This window comes from Taudactylus pleione, unplaced genomic scaffold (genome assembly GCF_031769625.1).
Source record: "Taudactylus pleione unplaced genomic scaffold, aTauple2 ptg001883l, whole genome shotgun sequence".
NCBI classification, from domain to species: domain Eukaryota; kingdom Metazoa; phylum Chordata; class Amphibia; order Anura; family Myobatrachidae; genus Taudactylus; species Taudactylus pleione.
The window spans coordinates 34,698-54,815 of NW_028286280.1; the positions used below are offsets into that span (position 1 = coordinate 34,698).

At 47.3% G+C, this 20,118-nt stretch overlaps 1 protein-coding gene across 1 annotated transcript in view; it reads right to left on the reverse strand.

The window, feature by feature from the left end:
- Positions 1-460: 460 nt before the first annotated feature.
- Positions 461-20,118, reverse strand: part of LOC148436234 (uncharacterized) — a 47,451-nt gene continuing 27,793 nt past the window's right edge. Inside the window, exons 8-10 of the mRNA XM_088465164.1 lie at positions 15,181-15,278; positions 14,918-15,017; positions 461-2,933 (exon numbers count right to left, since the gene is read on the reverse strand). Of these exons, the coding sequence (XP_088321290.1) occupies positions 1,267-2,933; positions 14,918-15,017; positions 15,181-15,278 (1,865 nt within the window). The 3' untranslated portion in view covers positions 461-1,266. The remainder of the gene's footprint in view (positions 2,934-14,917; positions 15,018-15,180; positions 15,279-20,118) is intronic.

A 20,118-nucleotide genomic window follows, 5' to 3' on the forward strand; every position in this document is an offset into this window, starting at 1 on the left:
GTGAGCTCTGGAACCAGCGGAGTATGCACTGGAGGCACTAGTGAGCTGTGGAACCAGCGGAGTATGCACTGGAGGCACTAGTGAGCTCTGGAACCAGCGGAGTATGCACTGGAGGCACTAGTGAGCTGTGGAACCAGCAGAGTATGCACTGGAGGCACTAGTGAGCTCTGGAACCAGCGGAGTATGCACTGGAGGCACTAGTGAGCTCTGGAACCAGCGGAGTATGCACTGGAGGCACTAGTGAGCTCTGGAACCAGTGGACTATGCAGTTGTCAGTAGATTAACAAGCAGAGTAGAAGGCATTGAAGAGCTGGAAAATATCCACACACCCTCATTATACATTATATAAATGTTTATTTTATAATTATATTATTATTATTATGCATTATATTATATATCAGTTGCTTCCTTCCGACATTTTACTTTTCTCTTGTTGAAATAACTTCAGAAAACCAAGATGAAAATTTCTACTAATTGGATTTTATTAGTTTGTATACTCATCACACAATTGTATATCATGTCCGGATATATACAATGTTCTGTTATTTCATGTTCACTATACAGAGGAATAGAGTATAGATACAAACTAAAATCAAACAACGCAAAACATAGTCTATTCACCAATGTACAAATTATGAGTCATAATAACACATGGGCAGCAAGTATAGAGCATGACATCAATTAGCCACAACTGTCCCTGACACATGGCGCAAGCAGCCATTTTGGTGGAATTCTTTAGAATACAACTAATACACTGATTCCTAGTGCTTGGATAGGACATATTCCCATGGAATTCAGCCCACCTAATAACCGCATACACTTTTCATTAAGATATTAATCTTATAAGATTCATCCTGTATTTAGTATTATATTTTATTATAAATCAACATATTACAGAACTATACCTTCAATTAGAGTATGACCAAACATAATATACAGTAATAGTGTTCCATTATATCTCCAGCCCATTGCTGAGATTATAAATTACCATGGACCCTATATAACATGTGGTCTGAATGATGCCAATATTCCATAGAATTAGGGAACTACAAATCTACATATTAGTAATCTGTTCTAGTCTTACGCTCATAACAGAAGTTCTATGTCTGCAGATGGTAATTACATTGCAGCAATGTGACTTGAATTTTCATTTACCCTCAATAACCAAGTTATCAAACATATACGTGTGAGCATACACTCCGTAAATGCATTTATACTTTATTGTTTAAATGACATTAAAAATATCAACGGCATTAATCAATCAGCTCATGGGAATGGCTTTTCTCCTGTGTGACTTCTCTTGTGTGTAACAAGAGTTGATCTGTATGTAAAACATTTCCCACACTCAGAACATGAAAATGGTTTCTCACCTGTGTGAATTCTCTGATGTATAACAAGCTCTGATTTCTCTGTAAAACATTTCCCACACTCAGAACATGAAAATGGCCTCTCACCTGTGTGACGTCTCTGATGTATAACAAGCTCCGATTTTTGTGCAAAACATTTCCCACACTCAGAACATGGAAAAGGTTTCTCACCTGTGTGAATTCTCTCATGTGCAACAAGACTTGATTTGTGTGTAAAACATTTGCCACACTCAGAGCATGGAAATGGCTTCTCACCTGTGTGACTTCTCTGATGTGTAACCAGATATGATTTCTGTGTAAAACATTTATCACACTCAGAACAAGAAAATGGCTTCTCACCTGTGTGAGTTCTCTGATGTTCAATAAGATATGTTTTTCGAGTAAAACATTTACCACATTCAGCACATGGAAATGGTTTTGCACCAGTGTGACTTCTCTCATGTTCAAAAAGATGTGTTTTCTGTGTAAAACATTTCCCACACTTAGAACACAGAAATGGTTTCTCACCTCTATGAATTTTTTGATGTTCAAGGAGATGTGTTTTGTGTGTAAAACATTTCCCACACTCCGAACATGGAAATGGTTTCTCACCTGTGTGAATTCTCTGATGTTCAGCAAGATATGTTTTTCGTGTAAAACATTTCCCACACTCCGAACATGGAAATGGCCTCTCACCTGTGTGAATTTTCCAATGTTTATTAAAACCTGATCTATACGTAAAACATTTCCCACACTCCGAACATGGAAATGGTTTCTCACCTGTGTGAATTCTCTGATGTTCAACAAGATATTTTTCTTTTGTGTAACATTTCCCACACTCAGAACATGGAAATGGCCTCTCACCTGTGTGAATTCTCCGATGTTCAACAAGATAGGATTTCTGTGTAAAACATTTCCCACACTCAGAACATAGAAATGGTTTCTCACCTGTGTGAATTCTCTGATGTTCAACAAGATATGATTTCTGCGTAAAACATTTTCCACACTCAGAACAGGGAAATGGCCTCTCACCTGTGTGACTTCTCTGATGTGTAACAAGATCGGATTTACGTGTAAAACATTTCCCACACTCAGAACATAGAAATGGTTTCTCACCTGTGTGAATTCTCCAATGTTTGTTAAAACGTGATCTATACGCGAAACATTTCCCACACTCAGAACATGTATATAGTTTCTTACATTTGTGGGTTTTCTGATGTCTAACAAAAATTGACAGGTATTTAAAACATTTCCCACAATCAGAACATGGGTATAGCTTCTTACTTTTATGGGTTCTCTGGTGTCTAGCTAAAAATGACTGATTTTTAAAACGTTTCCCACATTCAGGACAGTAGAAGACTGTGTCACCAGTATGAGTTCGATTTGTAACAGAATCCAAATTACTGGTAGAACATTCTTCATGATTAGAGGGATCAGATGATATAGCTCCACTGTGACGTACTGGATGTATATTCAGATTTACGGGGATTCCATCAGCAGAATTTCGTATGATGTTTTTGTTATCTTCTATTTCAATGTCTGGAAATAAATGTCCCCATGAGATATTCCTGCTTGTGTGTGTGTCTGCTGGAAATAAGATAAAGGTAAATGGAGTAAAGTTATTTACTCCAAGTGCATTCGAGATGTTTTTTTTTTTATTTGTACATGTAGAACGGTAAGAACGTGTTTACAAAAAGCAAATATGACTCTTGTAGAAGCACATTGCAGCCACAGATTACAGTGCCTCCCTGGACAACTACAACCAAATCAAAATACAGACTTCCAAGTAACATTTCTTGTGTAGAGTCCTGTTACTATTTGTGGCTGAAACTTCATTGTAGACAAAAGGGAAGGAGAGCAACCAGAGTACAGTGAAATAGGAATTAGAAGTAGAAAATTGCCACCTCTTCCATCCATCTCACTGTCTCCCCCTTCTCTTCCATCTCACCGTGTTCTCCTTCTCTTCCTTCCATCTCACCGTCTCCTCCTTCTCTTCCTTTCCTCTCACCGTCTCCCCCTTCTCTTCCTTCCATCTCACCGTATCCTCCTTCTCTTCCTTCCATCTCACCGTATCCTCCTTCTCTTTCTTCCATCTCACCGTCTCCACCTTCTATTCCTCCCACCTCCCCGTCTCCTCCTTCTCTTCCTTCCATCTCACCGTCTCCCCCTTCTCTTCCTTCCATCTCACCGTCTCCCCCTTCTCTTCCTTCCATCTCGCCGTCTCCCCCTTCTCTTCCTTCCATCTCGCCGTCTCCCCCTTCTCTTCCTTCCATCTCGCCGTCTCCCTCTTCTCTTCCTTCCATCTCGCCGTCTCCCCCTTCTCTGCCTTCCATATCGCCGTCTCCCCCTTCTCTGCCTTCCATATCCCCGTCTCCCCCTTCTCTTCCTTCCATCTCACCGTCTCCCCCTTCTCTTCCTTCCATCTCACCGTCTCCTCCTTCTCTTCCTTCCATCTCACCGTCTCCCCCTTCTCTTCCTTCCATCTCACCGTCTCCTCCTTCTCTTCCTTCCATCTCACCGTCTCCCCCTTCTCTTCCTTCCATCTCGCCGTCTCCCCCTTCTCTTCCTTCCCTCTCGCCGTCTCCCTCTACTCTTCTTTCCATATCACCGTCTCCAACTTCTCTTCCTTCCATCTCGCCGTCTCCCCCTTCTCTTCCTTCCATCTCGCCGTCTCCCCCTTCTCTTCCTTCCATCTCGCCGTCTCCCCCTTCTCTTCCTTCCATCTCGCCGTCTCCCCCTTCTCTTCCTTCCATCTCGCCGTCTCCCTCTTCTCTTCCTTCCATCTCGCCGTCTCCCCCTTCTCTTCCTTCCATATCGCCGTCTCCCCCTTCTCTGCCTTCCATATCCCCGTCTCCCCCTTCTCTGCCTTCCATCTCCCCGTCTCCCCCTTCTCTTCCTTCCATCTCACCGTCTCCCCCTTCTCTTCCTTCCATCTCACCGTCTCCTCCTTCTCTTCCTTCCATCTCACCGTCTCCCCCTTCTCTTCCTTCCATCTCACCGTCTCCCCCTTCTCTTCCTTCCATATCACCGTCTCCCCCTTCTCTTCCTTCCATATCACCGTCTCCCCCATCTCTTCCTTCCATATCACCGTCTCCCCCTTCTCTTCCTTCCATCTCACCGTCCCCCCCTTCTCTTCCTTCCCTCTCAGCATCTCCCTCTTCTCTTCCTTCCATATCACCGTCTCCCCCTTCTCTTCCTTCCCTCTCACCATCTCCCCCTTCCCTCTCACCGTCTCCCCCTTCTCTTCCTTCCATCTCCCCGTCTCCCCCTTCTCTTTCTTCCCTCTAACCATCTCCCCCTTCTCTTCCTTCCATCTCACCGTCTCCCCCTTCTCTTCCTTCCGTCTCGCCGTCTCCCCCTTCTCTTCCTTCCATCTCGCCGTCTCCCTCTTCTCTTCCTTCCATCTCGCCGTCTCCCCCTTCTCTTTCTTCTATCTCGCCGTCTCCCCCTTCTCTTCCTTCCCTCTCACCGTCTCCCTCTACTCTTCTTTCCATATCACCGTCTCCAACTTCTCTTCCTTCCATCTCGCCGTCTCCCCCTTCTCTTCCTTCCATCTCGCCGTCTCCCCCTTCTCTTCCTTCCATCTCGCCGTCTCCCCCTTCTCTTCCTTCCATCTCGCCATCTCCCTCTTCTCTTCCTTCCATCTCGCCGTCTCCCCCTTCTCTTCCTTCCATATAGCCGTCTCCCCCTTCTCTGCCTTCCATATCGCCGTCTCCCCCTTCTCTTCCTTCCATATCGCCGTCTCCCCCTTCTCTTCCTTCCATATCACCGTCTCCCCCTTCTGTTCCTCCCATCTCACCGTCTCCCCCTTCTCTTCCTTCCCTCTCGCCGTCTCCCCCTTCTCTTCCTTCCCTCTCGCCGTCTCCCCCTTCTCTTCCTTCCCTCTCGCCGTCTCCCCCTTCTCTTCCTTCCCTCTCGCCGTCTCCCCATTCTCTTCCTTCCCTCTCTCTTCCAATGTTCTTCTCATCTCTGGACCATACATTTTTCTTTCCTTTTCATCCCAGCTCTCTCTCCCACCCGTCATCTCTTACCTCCACTCTTTATCCCATATAGCTCTATCCCCTCTTTATCCCATATGTCTCTGTGACATGATGTGAGGGGGAGAGCAGGAGTATAATAGGGGCTGATGGCTCCTGATGTATGAGATACACCAGAGAGTGTGGGGAGGAGACTGGTCAGATCTCTGGGCTGGTAACACACAGTGACATGATGTGAGAAGGAGAGCAGGAGTATAATAGGGGCTGATGGCTCCTGATGTATGAGATACACCAGAGAGTGTGGGGAGGAGACTGGTCAGATCTCTGGGCTGGTAACACACAGTGACATGATGTGAGGGGGAGAGCAGGAGTATAATAGGGGCTGATGGCTCCTGATGTATGAGATACATCAGGGAGTGTGGGGAGGAGACTGGTCAGATCTCTGGGCTGGTAACACACAGTGACATGATGCGAGGGGGAGAGCAGGAGTATAATAGGGGCTGATGGCTCCTGATGTATGAGATACACCAGAGAGTGTGGGGAGGAGACTGGTCAGATCTCTGGGTTGGTAACACACAGTGACATGATGTGAGGAGAACAGGAGTATAATAGGGGCTGTTGGCTCCTGATGTATGAGATACAGCAGAGAGTGTGGTGAGGACACTGGTCAGGTCTCTGGGCTGGTAACAAAAAGTGACATGATGCGAGGGGGAGAGCAGGAGTATAATAGGGGCTGATGGCTCCTGATGTATGAGATACACCAGAGAGTGTGGGGAGGAGACTGGTCAGATCTCTGGGTTGGTAACACACAGTGACATGATGTGAGGAGAACAGGAGTATAATAGGGGCTGTTGGCTCCTGATGTATGAGATACAGCAGAGAGTGTGGTGAGGACACTGGTCAGATCTCTGGGCTGGTAACACACAGTGACATGATGTGAGGAGGAGAGCAGGAGTATAATAGGGGCTGATGGCTCATGATGTATGAGATACACCAGAGAGTGTGCGGAGGAGATTGGTCAGATCTCTGGGCTGGTAATACACAGTGACATGATGTGAGAAGGAGAGCAGGAGTATAATAGGGGCTGATGGCTCCTGATGTATGAGATACATCAGAAAGAGTGTGGGGAGGAGACTGGTCAGATCTCTGGGCTGGTAACACACAGTGACATGATGTGAGTAGGAGAGCAGAAGTATAATAGGGGCTGATGGCTCCTGATGTATGAGATACACCAGAGAGTGTGGGGAGGAGACTGGTCAGATCTCTGGGATGGTAACACACAGTGACATGATGTGAGGGGGAGAGCAGGAGTATAATAGGGGCTGATGGATCCTGATGTATGAGATACACCAGAGAGTGTAAGGAGGAGATTGGTCAGATCTCTGGGCTGGTAACACACAGTGACATGATGTGAGGGGGAGAGCAGGAGCATAACAGAGGCAGATGGCTCCTGATGTATGAGATACAGCAGAGAGTGTGGGGAGGAGACTGGTCAGATCTCTGAGCTGGTAATACACAGTAACATGATGTGAGGGGGAGAGCAGGAGTATAATAGGGGCTGATGGCTCCTGATGTATGAGATACACCAGAGAGTGTGGTGAGGAGACTGGTCAGATCTCTGGGTTGGTAACACACAGTGACATGATGTGAGGAGGAGAACAGTAGTATAATAAGGGCTGATGGCTCCTGATGTATGAGATACAGCAGAGAGTGTGGTGAGGAGACTGGTAAGGTCTCTGGGCTGGTAACAAAAAGTGACATGATGGGAGGGGGAGAGCAGGAGTATAATAGGGGCTGATGGCTCCTGATGTATGAGATACACCAGAGAGTGTGGTGAGGAGACTGGTCAGATCTCTGGGTTGGTAACACACAGTGACATGATGTGAGGAGGAGAACAGGAGTATAATAGGGGCTGATGGCTCCTGGTGTATGAGATACAGCAGAGAGTGTGGTGAGGAGACTGGTCAGATCTCTGGGCTGGTAACACACAGTGACATGATGGGAGGGGGAGAGCAGGAGTATAATAGAGGCTGATGGCTCCTGGTGTATGAGATACACCAGAGAGTGTGGGGAGGAGACTGGTCAGATCTCTGGGCTGGTAACACACAGTGACATGATGTGAGGGGGAGAGCAGGAGTATAATAGGGGCTGATGGCTCCTGATGTATGAGATACACCAGAGAGAGTGGGGAGGAGACTGGTCAGATCTCTGGGCTGGTAATACACAGTGACATGATGTGAGAAGGAGAGCAGGAGTATAATAGGGGCTGATGGCTCCTGATGTATGAGATACATCAGAAAGAGTGTGGGGAGGAGACTGGTCAGATCTCTGGGCTGGTAACACACAGTGACATGATGTGAGTAGGAGAGCAGACGTATAATAGGCAGAGAGCAGAGCTGTTGGCTCCTGATGTATGAGATACAGCAGAGAGTGTGGTGAGGACACTGGTCAGGTCTCTGGGCTGGTAACAAAAAGTGACATGATGTGAGGAGGAGAGCAGGAGTATAATAGGGGCTGATGGCTCCTGATGTATGAGATACACCAGAGAGTGTGGGGAGGAGACTGGTCAGATCTCTAGGCTGGTAACACACAGTGACATGATGTGAGGGGGAGAGCAGGAGTATAATAGGGGCTGATGGCTCCTGATGTATGAGATACACCAGAGAGTGTGGGGAGGAGACTGGTCAGATCTCTGGGTTGGTAACACACAGTGACATGATGTGAGGAGAACAGGAGTATAATAGGGGCTGTTGGCTCCTGATGTATGAGATACAGCAGAGAGTGTGGTGAGGACACTGGTCAGATCTCTGGGCTGGTAACACACAGTGACATGATGTGAGGAGGAGAGCAGGAGTATAATAGGGGCTGATGGCTCATGATGTATGAGATACACCAGAGAGTGTGCGGAGGAGATTGGTCAGATCTCTGGGCTGGTAATACACAGTGACATGATGTGAGAAGGAGAGCAGGAGTATAATAGGGGCTGATGGCTCCTGATGTATGAGATACATCAGAAAGAGTGTGGGGAGGAGACTGGTCAGATCTCTGGGCTGGTAACACACAGTGACATGATGTGAGTAGGAGAGCAGAAGTATAATAGGGGCTGATGGCTCCTGATGTATGACATACACCAGAGAGTGTGGGGAGGAGACTGGTCAGATCTCTGGGATGGTAACACACAGTGACATGATGTGAGGGGGAGAGCAGGAGTATAATAGGGGCTGATGGATCCTGATGTATGAGATACACCAGAGAGTGTAAGGAGGAGATTGGTCAGATCTCTGGGCTGGTAACACACAGTGACATGATGTGAGGGGGAGAGCAGGAGCATAACAGAGGCAGATGGCTCCTGATGTATGAGATACAGCAGAGAGTGTGGGGAGGACACTGGTCAGATCTCTGAGCTGGTAATACACAGTAACATGATGTGAGGGGGAGAGCAGGAGTATAATAGGGGCTGATGGCTCCTGATGTATGAGATACACCAGAGAGTGTGGTGAGGAGACTGGTCAGATCTCTGGGTTGGTAACACACAGTGACATGATGTGAGGAGGAGAACAGTAGTATAATAAGGGCTGATGGCTCCTGATGTATGAGATACAGCAGAGAGTGTGGTGAGGACACTGGTCAGGTCTCTGGGCTGGTAACAAAAAGTGACATGATGTGAGGAGGAGAGCAGGAGTATAATAGGGGCTGATGGCTCCTGATGTATGAGATACACCAGAGAGTGTGGGGAGGAGACTGGTCAGATCTCTAGGCTGGTAACACACAGTGACATGATGTGAGGGGGAGAGCAGGAGTATAATAGGGGCTGATGGCTCCTGATGTATGAGATACACCAGAGAGTGTGGGGAGGAGACTGGTCAGATCTCTGGGTTGGTAACACACAGTGACATGATGTGAGGAGAACAGGAGTATAATAGGGGCTGTTGGCTCCTGATGTATGAGATACAGCAGAGAGTGTGGTGAGGACACTGGTCAGATCTCTGGGCTGGTAACACACAGTGACATGATGTGAGGAGGAGAGCAGGAGTATAATAGGGGCTGATGGCTCATGATGTATGAGATACACCAGAGAGTGTGCGGAGGAGATTGGTCAGATCTCTGGGCTGGTAATACACAGTGACATGATGTGAGAAGGAGAGCAGGAGTATAATAGGGGCTGATGGCTCCTGATGTATGAGATACATCAGAAAGAGTGTGGGGAGGAGACTGGTCAGATCTCTGGGCTGGTAACACACAGTGACATGATGTGAGTAGGAGAGCAGAAGTATAATAGGGGCTGATGGCTCCTGATGTATGACATACACCAGAGAGTGTGGGGAGGAGACTGGTCAGATCTCTGGGATGGTAACACACAGTGACATGATGTGAGGGGGAGAGCAGGAGTATAATAGGGGCTGATGGATCCTGATGTATGAGATACACCAGAGAGTGTAAGGAGGAGATTGGTCAGATCTCTGGGCTGGTAACACACAGTGACATGATGTGAGGGGGAGAGCAGGAGCATAACAGAGGCAGATGGCTCCTGATGTATGAGATACAGCAGAGAGTGTGGGGAGGACACTGGTCAGATCTCTGAGCTGGTAATACACAGTAACATGATGTGAGGGGGAGAGCAGGAGTATAATAGGGGCTGATGGCTCCTGATGTATGAGATACACCAGAGAGTGTGGTGAGGAGACTGGTCAGATCTCTGGGTTGGTAACACACAGTGACATGATGTGAGGAGGAGAACAGGAGTATAATAGGGGCTGATGGCTCCTGGTGTATGAGATACAGCAGAGAGTGTGGTGAGGAGACTGGTCAGATCTCTGGGCTGGTAACACACAGTGACATGATGGGAGGGGGAGAGCAGGAGTATAATAGAGGCTGATGGCTCCTGGTGTATGAGATACACCAGAGAGTGTGGGGAGGAGACTGGTCAGATCTCTGGGCTGGTAACACACAGTGACATGATGTGAGGGGGAGAGCAGGAGTATAATAGGGGCTGATGGCTCCTGATGTATGAGATACACCAGAGAGAGTGGGGAGGAGACTGGTCAGATCTCTGGGCTGGTAATACACAGTGACATGATGTGAGAAGGAGAGCAGGAGTATAATAGGGGCTGATGGCTCCTGATGTATGAGATACATCAGAAAGAGTGTGGGGAGGAGACTGGTCAGATCTCTGGGCTGGTAACACACAGTGACATGATGTGAGTAGGAGAGCAGAAGTATAATAGGGGCTGATGGCTCCTGATGTATGAGATACACCAGAGAGTGCGGGGAGGAGACTGGTCAGATCTCTGGGCTGGTAACACACAGTGACATGATGTGAGGGGGAGAGCAGGAGTATAATAGGGGCTGATGGATCCTGATGTATGAGATACACCAGAGAGTGTAAGGAGGAGATTGGTCAGATCTCTGGGCTGGTAACACACAGTGACATGATGTGAGGGGGAGAGCAGGAGCATAACAGAGGCAGATGGCTCCTGATGTATGAGATACAGCAGAGAGTGTGGGGAGGAGACTGGTCAGATCTCTGGGCTGGTAACACACAGTGACATGATGTGAGGGGGAGAGCAGGCGCATAACAGAGGCAGATGGCTCCTGATGTATGAGATACACCAGAGAGTGTGGGGAGGAGACTGGTCAGATCTCTGAGCTGGTAATACACAGTAACATGATGTGAGGGGGAGAGCAGGAGTATAATAGGGGCTGATGGCTCCTGATGTATGAGATACACCAGAGTGTGGGGAGGAGACTGGTCAGATCTCTGGGCTGGTAACTCACAGTGACATGATGTGAGGAGGAGAGCAGGAGTATAATAGGGGCTGATGGCTCCTGATGTATGAGATACAACAGGGAGTGTGGGGAGGAGACTGGTCAGATCTCTGGGCTGGTAACACACAGTGACATGATGTGAGGGGGGAGAGCAGGAGTATAATAGGGGCTGATGGCTCCTGATGTACGAGATACACCAGAGAGTGTGGGGAGGAGACTGGTCAGATCTCTGGGCTGGTAACACACAGTGACATGATGTGAGGGGACAGCAGTAGTATAATAGGGGCTGATGGCTCCTGATGTACGAGATACACCAGAGAATGTGGGGAGGAGACTGGTCAGATCTCTGGGCTGGTAACACACAGTGACATGATGTGAGGAGGAGAGCAGGAGTATAATAGGGGCTGATGGCTCCTGATGTATGAGATACACCAGAGAGTGTGGTGAGGAGACTGGTCAGATCTCTGGGTTGGTAACACACAGTGACATGATGTGAGGAGGAGAACAGGACTATAATAGGGGCTGATGGCTCCTGATGTATGAGATACAGCAGAGAGTGTGGTGAGGAGACTGGTCAGATCTCTGGGCTGGTAACACACAGTGACATGATGTGAGGAGGAGAGCAGGAGTATAACAGGGGCTGATGGCTCCTGATGTATGAGATACACCAGAGAGTGTGGGGAGCAGACTGGTCAGATCTTCTGGCTGGTAACACACAGTGACATGATGTGGGGAGGAGAGCAGGAGTGTAATAGGGGCTGATGGCTCCTGATGTATGAGATACACCAGAGAGTGTGGTGAGGAGACTGGTCAGATCTCTGGGTTGGTAACACACAGTGACATGATGTGAGGAGGAGAACAGGACTATAATAGGGGCTGATGGCTCCTGATGTATGAGATACAGCAGAGAGTGTGGTGAGGAGACTGGTCAGATCTCTGGGCTGGTAACACACAGTGACATGATGGGAGGGGGAGAGCAGGAGTATAATAGAGGCTGATGGCTCCTGGTGTATGAGATACACCAGAGAGTGTGGGGAGGAGACTGGTCAGATCTCTGGGCTGGTAACACACAGTGACATGATGTGAGGGGGAGAGCAGGAGTATAATAGGGGCTGATGGCTCCTGATGTATGAGATACACCAGAGAGAGTGGGGAGGAGACTGGTCAGATCTCTGGGCTGGTAATACACAGTGACATGATGTGAGAAGGAGAGCAGGAGTATAATAGGGGCTGATGGCTCCTGATGTATGAGATACATCAGAAAGAGTGTGGGGAGGAGACTGGTCAGATCTCTGGGCTGGTAACACACAGTGACATGATGTGAGTAGGAGAGCAGAAGTATAATAGGGGCTGATGGCTCCTGATGTATGAGATACACCAGAGAGTGCGGGGAGGAGACTGGTCAGATCTCTGGGCTGGTAACACACAGTGACATGATGTGAGGGGGAGAGCAGGAGTATAATAGGGGCTGATGGATCCTGATGTATGAGATACACCAGAGAGTGTAAGGAGGAGATTGGTCAGATCTCTGGGCTGGTAACACACAGTGACATGATGTGAGGGGGAGAGCAGGAGCATAACAGAGGCAGATGGCTCCTGATGTATGAGATACAGCAGAGAGTGTGGGGAGGAGACTGTTCAGATCTCTGAGCTGGTAATACACGGTAACATGATGTGAGGGGGAGAGCAGGAGTATAATAGGGGCTGATGGCTCCTGATGTATGAGATACACCAGAGAGTGTGGTGAGGAGACTGGTCAGATCTCTGGGTTGGTAACACACAGTGACATGATGTGAGGAGGAGAACAGTAGTATAATAAGGGCTGATGGCTCCTGATGTATGAGATACAGCAGAGAGTGTGGTGAGGAGACTGGTCAGATCTCTGGGCTGGTAACACACAGTGACATGATGGGAGGGGGAGAGCAGGAGTATAATAGAGGCTGATGGCTCCTGGTGTATGAGATACACCAGAGAGTGTGGGGAGGAGACTGGTCAGATCTCTGGGCTGGTAACACACAGTGACATGATGTGAGGGGGAGAGCAGGAGTATAATAGGGGCTGATGGCTCCTGATGTATGAGATACACCAGAGAGAGTGGGGAGGAGACTGGTCAGATCTCTGGGCTGGTAACACACAGTGACATGATGTGAGGAGGAGAGCAGGAGTATAATAGGGGCTGATGGCTCCTGATGTATGAGATACACCAGAGAGTGTGGGGAGGAGACTGGTCAGATCTCTGGGCTGGTAACACACAGTGACATGATGTGAGGGGGAGAGCAGGAGTATAATAGGGGCTGATGGCTCCTGATGTATGAGATACACCAGAGAGTGTAGGGAGGAGACTGGTCAGATCTCTGGGCTGGTAACACACAGTGACATGATGTGAGGGGGAGAGCAGGAGTATAATAGGGGCTGATGGCTCCTGATGTATGAGATACACCAGAGAGAGTGGGGAGGAGACTGGTCAGATCTCTGGGCTGGTAACACACAGTGACATGATGTGAGGAGGAGAGCAGGAGTATAATAGGGGCTGATGGCTCCTGATGTATGAGATACACCAGAGAGTGTGGGGAGGAGACTGGTCAGATCTCTGGGCTGGTAACACACAGTGACATGATGTGAGGGGGAGAGCAGGCGCATAACAGAGGCAGATGGCTCCTGATGTATGAGATACACCAGAGAGTGTGGGGAGGAGACTGGTCAGATCTCTGAGCTGGTAATACACAGTAACATGATGTGAGGGGGAGAGCAGGAGTATAATAGGGGCTGATGGCTCCTGATGTATGAGATACACCAGAGTGTGGGGAGGAGACTGGTCAGATCTCTGGGCTGGTAACTCACAGTGACATGATGTGAGGAGGAGAGCAGGAGTATAATAGGGGCTGATGGCTCCTGATGTATGAGATACAACAGGGAGTGTGGGGAGGAGACTGGTCAGATCTCTGGGCTGGTAACACACAGTGACATGATGTGAGGGGGGAGAGCAGGAGTATAATAGGGGCTGATGGCTCCTGATGTACGAGATACACCAGAGAGTGTGGGGAGGAGACTGGTCAGATCTCTGGGCTGGTAACACACAGTGACATGATGTGAGGGGACAGCAGTAGTATAATAGGGGCTGATGGCTCCTGATGTACGAGATACACCAGAGAATGTGGGGAGGAGACTGGTCAGATCTCTGGGCTGGTAACACACAGTGACATGATGTGAGGAGGAGAGCAGGAGTATAATAGGGGCTGATGGCTCCTGATGTATGAGATACACCAGAGAGTGTGGGGAGGAGACTGGTCAGATCTCTGGGCTGGTAACACACAGTGACATGATGTGAGGAGGAGAACAGGACTATAATAGGGGCTGATGGCTCCTGATGTATGAGATACAGCAGAGAGTGTGGTGAGGAGACTGGTCAGATCTCTGGGCTGGTAACACACAGTGACATGATGTGAGGAGGAGAGCAGGAGTATAACAGGGGCTGATGGCTCCTGATGTATGAGATACACCAGAGAGTGTGGGGAGCAGACTGGTCAGATCTTCTGGCTGGTAACACACAGTGACATGATGTGGGGAGGAGAGCAGGAGTGTAATAGGGGCTGATGGCTCCTGATGTATGAGATACACCAGAGAATGTGGGGAGGAGACTGGTCAGATCTTCTGGCTGGTAATACACAGTGACATGATAGGATTAGGGGAATAGGAGTCTAATAAGGGTTGATTACATTTACCTTATTAGTTTGTACTGACAGAGGAGGGTGTAGGATAAGAGATTGCTGTAGTGACTGAACAAGGAGAATATGTGACTCTATTCTGTAATAAGTGTTTATTACTCACCAGTGCTGATATCTGTAGGGATTTCCTCCTCCTTACACTGCTGATCACCCCTCACATACGTCTCTACTTCCTCTATCTTAATATCAGTCAGATATTCACCCTAAGTAATCCACAGAACAATAATATAACACGTTAATAATGTCTGATTTCATTACCAGAGAGTAAACCATATAATATCAGTATATAAGACACACACAGCTTCTGTACAGATCATATAGTGACAGTCACTTTGGTATATTGGTGAGACCCTAAATCCCACCTACCTGATGCTCCTGTGGGGTCCTGTGATTCTCCTCTGTACAATCCTGGGAATAAAGAGGACGGGGACATCTCTCTGGGGTATTTCTGTTACTGGGTCCATCTGTAGGAGAGACACAGTGACTGAGTACATTGTATATATGTGATTATCAGGTGATATGTATATAGGGGTCCTCATACCTGATCCCCCCTGTACAATAAATGACAGTATCCTCTTACCCAGTGATGTGTGTACAGTAACCTAAACAGCATAAGAGGGATACAGGATATTTGTACTTACTGTTAAATACCTTTTCTCTCCATCAGGGGGACACCACTCACCTTGGATTGTGAGAGGGGTAAGAAGGAGCTGGCACTTTTTAGACTACTATAACTTAGACAGAAGTGCCTCTCTTTTGCAGCCCCTGGTCTGCAGCCTAAGGGCCATATTCAATTTGGCTGCGAAAAATTGGAATCGGCGATGATGTCATATTCGCATGTTTGAATTATCCCCGTATTCAATTTCAAAAACTTTTCACCTTTGCGAAAAGTCTTTGAAAAAAAAACAGGGATAAGTTTTCACCATGTTTTACATGGCAAAAAAAAATGCAGAATTGGGGTTTAGGGGCGCAGGCTTAAAAAAAATAGCCTGCACCCCTGGGAATAGCCCCTAAAAATTAACTGTGTCAAAAAAAGTAAAAAAAAAAAAATATAGGGACACCCTAAAAATATTATTTTAATTTTGGGGTTAAAAATAAATAAATAAAAATAATATGGGGAACAAGTTTTTAAATAACGAAATTAATTCAGGGGGGTTCCCAAGTATGCGGCAGGTGTTTAAAAGAATGCGGGTGGTAGCGGCAGGTGGAATTTTGAAGAATTTTCAAAATGCACTTTAGGGACTTAAAAATATGGTTATCCCCATTTTCATGTACCCCAAATTTGATGGGCATAGGTTTTTTTTTGGGACTCTTCTTCACCACTTCTTCAAAGTCAAGAAAAAACATCAGCCATCTCTCTCCTCCCTTTTGCCTCCAAACTCCTTGAGCGGACTGTCTACAACCGCCTCACCACTTTTCTTTCCTCCCACTCCCTCCTTGACCCTTTTCAGTCTGGCTTCTGTTCTCTCCACTCCACTGATACTGCCCTCACGAAAGTCAGCAATGACCTCCTTACTGCCAAATCCAAAGGCCACTACTCTCCTTATTCTCCTTGATCTCTCTGCTGCTTTTGACACTGGGGATCACCCTCTCCTGCTGAATATCCTTCACTCCCTTGGTCTACGTGACACTGCCCTCTCCTGGCTGTCATCCTACCTCTCTGACCGATCTTTCTCAGTTTCCTCTCACGACTTCTCTTCCCCCCCACAGCCTCTTACAGTAGGTGTTCCCCAAGATTCTGTTCTTGGTCCTCTCCTATTCTCCCTCTATACTTCCTCTCTAGGTGAACTCATCAGCTCTTTTGACCTCCATTATCATCTCTATGCTGATTATACTCAGATCTACCTTTCCTCCCCTGATCTCTCCCCCTCTCTTCTGACTCGTATCTCCAACTGTCTCTCTGCTGTCTCTTCCTGAATGTCCCAGCGATTTCTTACACTTAATATGTCTAAGACAGAGCTGATCATCTTCCCACCCTCCCACATCACCTCACTTCCCACTATTTCTTTATCAATTGATGGAATAACTATCTCATCTAGTCCCAAGGTTCGCTGTCTTGGAGTTATCCTGGACTCATCCCTCTCCTTCAAACCACATATCCAGAGCCTTTCACAGTCCTGTCGCTTTCATCTTAAAAATATTTCTAAGATCAGACCCTATCTCACCCAGGATGCTACTAAAACCCTCATACACTCACTGGTCATCGCCAGATTGGACTATTGTAACCTCCTCCTATCTGGCCTCCCCAACTCCCATCTCTCTCCTCTCCAGTCTATCCTTAATGCTGCTGCACGACTTATCTTCCTCTCCAAGCGCTCTACATCTGCCTCCCCTCTCCTACAAGCTCTCCACTGGCTCCCCTTCCCTTTTAGAACCCAATTTAAGGTTCTCACGCTCGCTCACCCAATCTTCTCCCATATACATCTCTGATCTCATCTCCCTTCACGCTCCTCTCCGCCCTCTTCGTTCAACTAATGCCGCCTTTCATGCCAACTGATTACTTCCTCCCACTCCCGCCTCCAAGATTTTGCCCGCACTGCTCCCCACCTCTGGAACTCTCTCCAACTCCCCATCAGACTCTCCACCTGTTTGCAATCCTTCAAACGGGCTCTCAAGACCCACTACTTCATCAAAGCCTTCCAGCTCTTATCCTAACTTGCTGGTACATGCTCCTCCCCATCTACCCCATCTGTGTCACCCCTGTCTGTCTTCCCCTCCCCTTTTAGAATGTAAGCTCTTACGAGCAGAGCCCTCTACCCTCTTGTACTTCTCCCTACTTTAGTGTCATCTACTTCTTACTCCCCACTAGGGCACCTAACACTTGGTTGCTTACCTGGGTGTTATGGTCACTAATGTAGCAATATATATTATCCATGTCCTGTATTGTATTGTTCTGTAAGTCGCTTGTCTACAACTTGTTTATGTGCTGTGTAAGGCGCTGCGGAACACTTGTGGCGCCATATAAATAAATGATAATAATAATAATAATCTGCCGCGGCTATTTAAAAATCCCGACAATATGCAGAAGGCCAAATCGGGGGTACCTATAGTGATTCCCCATGTCAGGACATATTTTGGTGTGTGACAGGATCAATTACCGAAAATTCAGAGGACATTTCGCCAGTCAGTTAGATTTTCGCCGGGTGCCGATTCCGCACCTTTTAAATTGAATACGGGGATAAGCGGGCACGCGCCCGATACTTTATCGCCACTCAAACCTCCGATGTTGAGCGAAATGTCCAGCAAGGACTTTCAAATGAGCTAATGGCACCAGGACCAGAATATATAATAACAATATATAATATACAGTCCTGTGCCCCAGGGTAACAATGCAGAGATAGATCACATGTGTAATATACCGTCCTGTGCCCCAGTGTAACAACGCAGAGATAGATCACATGTATAATATACAGTCCTGTGCCCCAGTGTAACAATGCAGAGATAGATCACATGTATAATATACAGTCCTGTGCCCCAGTGTAACAATGCAGAGATAGATCACATGTATAATATACCGTCCTGTGCCCCAGTGTAACAATGCAGAGATAGATCACATGTATAATATACAGTCCTGTGCCCCAGTGTAACAATGCAGAGATAGATCACATGTATAATATACAGTCCTGTGCCCCAGTGTAACAATGCAGAGATAGATCACATGTATAATATACAGTCCTGTGCCCCAGTGTAACAATGCAGAGATAGATCACATGTATAATATACCGTCCTGTGCCCCAGTGTAACAATGCAGAGATAGATCACATGTATAATATACCGTCCTGTGCCCCAGTGTAACAATGCAGAGATAGATCACATGTAATATACAGTCCTGTGCCCCAGTGTAACAATGCAGAGATAGATCACATGTATAATATACAGTCCTGTGCCCCAGTGTAACAATGCAGATATATCACATATATAATATACCATCCTGTGGCCCAGTGTAACAATGCAGAGATAGATCACATGTATAATATACCGTCCTGTGCCCCAGTGTAACAATGCAGAGATAGATCACATGTATAATATACAGTCCTGTGCCCCAGTGTAACAATGCAGAGATAGATCACATGTATAATATACCGTCCTGTGCCCCAGTGTAACAATGCAGAGATAGATCACATGTATAATATACCGTCCTGTGCCCCAGTGTAACAATGCAGAGATAGATCACATGTATAATATACAGTCCTGTGCCCCAGTGTAACAATGCAGAGATAGATCACATGTATAATATACCGTCCTGTGCCCCAGTGTAACAATGCAGAGATAGATCACATGTATAATATACCGTCCTGTGCCCCAGTGTAACAATGCAGAGATAGATCACATGTATAATATACAGTCCTGTGCCCCAGTGTAACAATGCAGAGATAGATCACATGTATAATATACAGTCCTGTGCCCCAGTGTAACAATGCAGAGATAGATCACATGTATAATATACCGTCCTGTGCCCCAGTGTAACAATGCAGAGATAGATCACATGTATAATATACAGTCCTGTGCCCCAGTGTAACAATGCAGAGATATATCACATGTATAATATACAGCACATTACTGGAAAGCTCTGCAGCTGTGTTGTGTTAAGTCTGGTGCAGAGTATATATATATATATATATATATATATTTTACAGGGTGTTTAATGTATTGTGGCATGTTCTATTTAATGAGCTGTTTGCTTTCTGATTTGTGTACTAGTCTTAGTGGTCAGGGCGGGCTCCCCATGGTAATGTATCATAGTATGGCCTGTGCGCCCTGAATGTGTGTATCCTATGAGAGAGGACTGTACTTCTGAAGAACATCTTGTATACTGTGGAGCAAAAAAATATCTATTTGCTTTAAGACACCTGCATCTGCTTGTATCCTGTGACCACCAGCATAGCACAAAGGGTTACTCACACTCAGGCTGCTCTGGATTGAGCCCAGTGTCTCTATGTGGGAATAGTTTGCCAGCTACTCAGTGCAGACTGGACCACGGGATTTCTGTGGCAACAGCAGAGTGTCCACACATACCCAGTAGTAGGCGTTCCAGGTGCCGGTGGTAGGACCCTTTATGGAACGAGCGGTTCCAGGTGCTGGTGTAGAAGCACTCAAGTAAACTAACCTATTTTTTTCGCACCACAAAATGTAGATCTTCCACTCCTCTGGTAGACCCCACCGTTAGACCAGCTGGTGGAAGATCTCCTGGTCAAGAGACCACTTACCTGGCAATATCATGCTCCTGCTGAGTAACTCTGCTTCCCAATTTTCCACCACACAGCAGAGATCACGGGTAAGAAGTCTTTGTCCAAGATAAGATCC